General features: G+C 45.0%; 1 protein-coding gene across 1 annotated transcript in view; it reads left to right on the top strand.

The window, feature by feature from the left end:
- grid1a (glutamate receptor, ionotropic, delta 1a) overlaps positions 1-6,000 on the top strand; it is a 141,188-nt gene that overhangs the window by 88,568 nt on the left and 46,620 nt on the right. Inside the window, exon 3 of the mRNA XM_067235734.1 lies at positions 5,470-5,659. Within this exon, the coding sequence (XP_067091835.1) occupies positions 5,470-5,659 (190 nt within the window). The remainder of the gene's footprint in view (positions 1-5,469; positions 5,660-6,000) is intronic.

Genomic DNA, 6,000 nt, shown 5'->3' with positions numbered 1-6,000 from the left:
AAGTCCTACACACATGTAAAACACACACACTACTTTTGGCTGGACTTGGACGTGGCAGGTTGTTGAAAGCTGTCGTCAGGCTGCATCCTGCTGTGAAAGTGTGGTTTGTCACGGCTAATGTTGTGATGTAGAAAGTTCCTTCGCTTTTGCTGTTATCAAAGCTTAAGCAGCTGGTTGTTTGCCCTCGGGGTCACTGCCAGACAGGGTTTAATGAAGTGTGCCAGGAATTCCCATTTACTCGCATCACAACAAATGTATCACTGGTCGTCAACCATCTCCCTCTGCTTATCTACTTCAATTTGTCATTTGACGGTTTCAAGTCATTATTTGAATTTACGCCTCGCGCATTCTGAACTTCTTTGTTGTACCACACACTTTGTCTGCCAAGAGCTTAAGGGAAGCTGCTGAATTATCATTTGAACATATTAAAATTGAAAATATAACTTTCGATGCCTGTGGGTGTGAAGAAGGTAATGAAATGCTAATCCTATTTTACACTTTAAGGCAGCACATAATAATTACCAACTGACCACAGTTGGTTCAGCGTCTTCTGGAGAATATTTGTGCATCCTCTTCACATGGAACCACAAGGACACTTTCTTCATTACCAATTCAAGGACAAAATTACAGTTCTCACCTACGTTCTTAGTTGAAGTCGGTGAGTTCAGGCTCCTCATGTATTTGTACAGCTGAAAACTGAAGGACGGAGAAGGAATGTGGTTAGTCTTGTGAACTGCAAACAAAGACTTCCCTTTACTGACCCCCCTGAAGATGCTCCAGAGAGGACAAGACGATCTTTTGAAAACAAACTGAATCCTTAAAAGATAAACCCTCTCCCCTGACACCCCTCGGTCTGAAACTGCTGTAAGATGACATTGACAAGCAGAAAGTCAAGGGCTGACTTCACGTGGAGAATTGAATAACGTGTTTACATTTTCCATTTGACCGTGACCTGGCCCGGTGAGATCCCAGCATCTGTCTCACAAGGCTGTCCAGCGTATCAACAGGACGAGTGCACAAGAATAACACCGAATCAAATGAAGACAATCAAGGCCGTGTTTATCTTACGCAGCGGACGCAGCGTCTCTAAACCATTTAGCTGTGCTCCCAAAACCTGTCCGATAACTGGCTGTAAGGATTTAGCCTATGGTGCGTTTGCACATTGTTGTGGTTTCGATTCCAGCTTCAGCCTAACACCTTCGAGATGTCCAACCCGGTTGAGGTGCGGAAACGTCCCAGCCCTCATGGGGTTCTGGTGAGCTTACCTGGGCTTAGGAAGGAGAGTGGAGGTGGTACATCCATCTCTGACCTGCTCGCAGCTGGCTCCCTCCAGGAGGGGGGGGGGGGGGGGGGGGGGGGGGGAGGAATTAGACTGGTATTAGGAGAGAGATTGATTTAGCTGCCTCAGAAAACGAGGGGTGGTTTCTAACACAGTCCTTTAGAAAACGAGGAGCTGAACACATGCACACAGAAGAATATGCCAGAGACCTGTATAATGACAAAGGTAGGAATACAAAGGCAGAGAGATGAGGATAAGAGAGAGATAGTGTACAGAAAGTTAGAAAGAGAGAGAGACAGATTGGATAAAGCACAAGAAACTATTGTGAAACCTTGAACCTTAACTGTGAAAAAAAGAGAAGAGAATATGATTTATTTGATGGCAGCAGCCGTTAAGTTAGTGTATGTTTAGGAAAAAGTTAGTTTCAAGGCTGGTTCTGTGTCTGCTCTCTGGCTGTAATCTTATTTTTTCGAACTACATTCAATCCTTCAGAATCCTTACACACTTCCTGTACGAGTTTTGCTGGTTAGGTCATTCATAACATGAAAAAACATATGACCCTAACTAATTGGCTTCTGAGGAATACTGAAGAATACTTTTCTCATAAGGAAAATTACTAATCATACTTTTGCTCTGTGCTGACATGCACTCTGACTACAAGTCAGTCAGAGAGCTGTAACTGCCCCGTCATTACTTACAATGCGTTTACGTTATATCAGTATTATCTAAACTAAGATTCTGTTCTTTCCTCTCATATGAAAGGTCTCAGCTGCGTTTGCTGTTTGTAAGGAAATAAGCCTTTGGGGCTTACTTTCATCAAGTGCAAGAAATAACCTGCAATGTGGTAATATTATTTGAGCAAGGCGTCAGCTGTGTAATTCCAGTCCATTAAAGTGACTCACCTCCTAGCTACTGCAACTCTCTCTTCACCTCCACATGTTTCAGGGTTCCACAGTAAATCTATCTCATTTACTGCTACGGATGAGAAGCCTTTGTTCTCGTACAAAACAATGCCGTCGTCATCAATACCTTTGATTAAGCTCAAACCGGAGTCAGGTGGCTGAGCGGTTAGGGAATCGGGCTAGTAATCAGAAGGTAATCAGAACCAGTTCGATTCCCGGCCGTGCAAAATGAGGTTGTGTCCTTGTGCAAGGCACTTCACCCTACTTGCCTCGGGGGGATGTCCCTGTATTACTGTAAGTCGCTCTGGATAAGAGCGTCTGCTAAATGACTAAATGTATATGCAAACCGCATAGATCCAGAGTCTCTTCCACACCTTTATGAAGAGGTAGTTGTATACCAGGGATGCAATCAGTGTCATTGTCACCGGACTACTATGTGCGGTGTCATAGACAAGGTAATAGGATGGACAGGTCAGTATTTCTAAGAAAGCCAATCGAAATGTTATTTGTTTTTCATTCCTATGTAATACTGTGATACCATGAAATTAGCACTCATTTTTGTCCTAATATAGCAGAACCATTTCTTAAAAAATAATACAACACATCACAGACACACATCACTTACACATATCACATTCACATCACACACAAAGCACTGATTGCCAAAGCAGCTGATATGAGAAAGAGAAGCTAGTTAAAGACTGAGTAATTTACATTGACTGCATTAACCCACGGAAAGGTCGATATCGAGATGGACAGCAGTGACTGAAAGGAATAGTCGGATTGGAGACTTGGAGGCAGTTCTTTGTCAATGTCTCTTTCATCATTATGCTACTGTCTGACAGGTGTGGAGTTAGTCTTCGCTTATGATTAAACGTTTCATTGTAATCATATTTTAATGCTTAAAATAGCGTGACAATTGCAATGACCTCCCCTGCAGCTGCACTCTCTTTGAATTGAGATGCTGAACTTAACCTTCTTTTTTATCTTTTCTTATTATTCCTTTTTTCATCCTCCCCTCTTTTCAGCTGCAGTCATTGTGAAAGGATGTCTTTGGTTCAGCACATTAACGCTGTCTGAGGCATCATATTAGTCAAGATCATCACCATGAAATTCTGCAGTTAATCCCATAAACATAGTGGTGTGTTGGTACAGTAGCACATTTGGCACCAGAAAAACAGTTTTGGGGGTAAATACAATTAGCAGCTTTTTCTTAAATGTTTGCTCTGAAATGAACCAAGAAAATCAATCGATTTAGTACAAAAGCGATCTTGTAGATGTGGATGTTAAACTTACTGGTACATCCACACAATGGGAGAAATAACTTACATTAGCAGAGCAGTCAGTGGGACATTCAATACAACCTCCCTTTAATTTCTGTTAGAGCAGCACACACTATGAATACCCAATCGCAGAGATTCCAGAAACTAATCTCGCTTGTCACTGCAGAAAAGCAAATATGCTGGACAAGTGGGGAAAATATGTTTCTAGCTGGTAGCAGTGAGGGACAGTTGGGAAAGAGCTATAATTAAATTTTCTATTGTTCTGTTTGCTTGAGGACAGGTGGGGATTTCCGTCCGGTTCTGCTGTTAGACAAAACATACATTATAACACTATCCAGGGTAATCATAAAATGCTTCTCTTTCTGGAAACAATCAGAAAAGTAAGCATCCCCAGAGAGAGTGACTGTGTCGGCAAGGGGAGATTCTAAAGTGAGCAACTTTCTACGGCTTCAGCATGATGAATGTTTTTAATTCCCGGGGCCTGTTAATGGTTTGATTTAGAGAAGAGTCAGCTTGGTAAACCAAACAGATTAATACATATGTGGAAAAATGCATCAGGAATATCCAAGCGTTCCTGCAAACTTTGTGTTTGGGAAAGAAATTGTGTATATTTTCTAATATGTGATCCCTGTGTGTGTGTGTGTTGCTTTGAGAGGGTAGATGTGTGTGCATTTTCGTGTGCGTGTGTGTGTGTAAGGACTATTTGTTCCGATGTATGTTGTAAGGATAGTTCCTTGATGACTCAGAAAGCCCCCAGAGGTGCAACAAGAAAAGTTGAGAAAGAACAAGAAAAGAACAAAAGGACACTCAGGCCCACACACACACACACACGAGGCACACACACACACACACACACACACGAGGCACACACACACACACGAGGCACACACACACACACACACACACACACGAGGCACACACACACACACACACGAGGCACACACACACACACACACACACACACACGAGGCACACACACACACACACACACACACACACACACACACACACACACACGAGGCACACACACACACACACACGAGGCACACACACACACACACACGAGACACACACACACACACACACACACACACACAGGAGGCACACTCAAAACACAACAGTGCACTTTGCAACAACTCCTGCTGTGGATAAGGAGGCGCGACACTTCCTCATCTACAATGGCTCAGTTCACCTACTCCAGTACAACACAGCCTGACGTTTGACACAACTGCTGCTGTGGCTGTCTCTGCAGCGACCGGAGGGGAAGGCTGCTCTCTGGGAAGAGCCCCTCTGCCCAGCCCTTCTCCAAAGCTCTCCATCCCCTTTGATTTGCTCTGAGTGCTCCAGCTCCACTTCTCAAACAACACCACATGGGAGGAAGGCACCCCTGCCTTCCTACTGAAGCTACCAAAACCCTGACACACTGAGCTCTGGCTGTACTCTGTAAGTGAAGCTCTGCGCATGAAGAGTAATACACGCGCTGTGTAAACCTCACAAGCCTCTGGAAACCTTCAAAGCCACCGTTTAGCTTTGGAAGAGTTCGTTGTTGCTCTCGGCAACGGTGACGTGCTGAGTTCCAGGCTCGCTAAACTCTCCCACCCTGCAAACTCCCATTCAATATTTTATGTTCCAGTATCACACTCTCTGTTTCTCTCTTTCTCTTTCTCTCTCTCTCTCTCTCTCTCTCTCTCTCTCTCTCTCTCTCTCTCTCTCTCTCTCTCTCTCTCTCTCTCTCTCTCTCTCTCTCTCTCACACACACACACACTCACCCTCTCTAACTCTCTCTCTCACACTCACCCTCTCTCTATCTCTCTAACTCACTCTCACACACACTCACCCTCTCTCTATCTCTCTAACTCACTCTCACACACACTCTCTCTATCTCTCTCACACACACACACTCACCTTCTCTCTATCTCTCTAACTCTCTCTCTCACACACTCACCCTCTCTCTGTCTCTCTAACTCTCTCTCTCACACACTCACCCCTCTCTCTCTCCTCTCAGATATCCGCGGGCTGCAGACGTTCTTGGACCAGGCGTCCCGTCAGGGCCTGGATGTGTCTCTGCAGAGGGTGGACCGGAACGTCAGCCGGGTCTTCAGCGACCTCTTCAGCAGCATGCGCACCGAGGAGCTCAACCGCTACCGGGACACGCTGAGGAGGGCCGTCCTGCTCATGAGCCCCCGCGGGCGCAGGTCTTCATCCACCAGGTGAGACTCGCACGCCACACGTCCACACGCCCACACGCCACCCGTCACCTGTCACGGTAAAGCCGGTAAAGTCCCAAACCGACGTGCTGATGAATTCCCTTACGTTTGTCTCATCGTGATTGGACTGTCGTTCGAAAGGGGTGTGGATAAGTGGATGTGGAGGAAGGCAGCGTGATTTGATGTTTTTTTTGTTGGACGAAGTGTGGGTTTGTATAGGAAAAGCAGGCTGAATGAATTTTGTTTGAATTACCAAACACAATCAGCAACGATTTTTTGGGGAGTCTAACAGTAATATTCCTTTGATTACGAGTAAAAACTCTATTGCT

Source organism: Osmerus mordax, chromosome 5, assembly GCF_038355195.1.
Source record: "Osmerus mordax isolate fOsmMor3 chromosome 5, fOsmMor3.pri, whole genome shotgun sequence".
In the NCBI taxonomy this organism is placed as follows: domain Eukaryota; kingdom Metazoa; phylum Chordata; class Actinopteri; order Osmeriformes; family Osmeridae; genus Osmerus; species Osmerus mordax.
The sequence above is the reverse complement of the archived record's forward strand: the minus strand, read 5'-3'. Positions and strand labels throughout refer to the sequence as shown.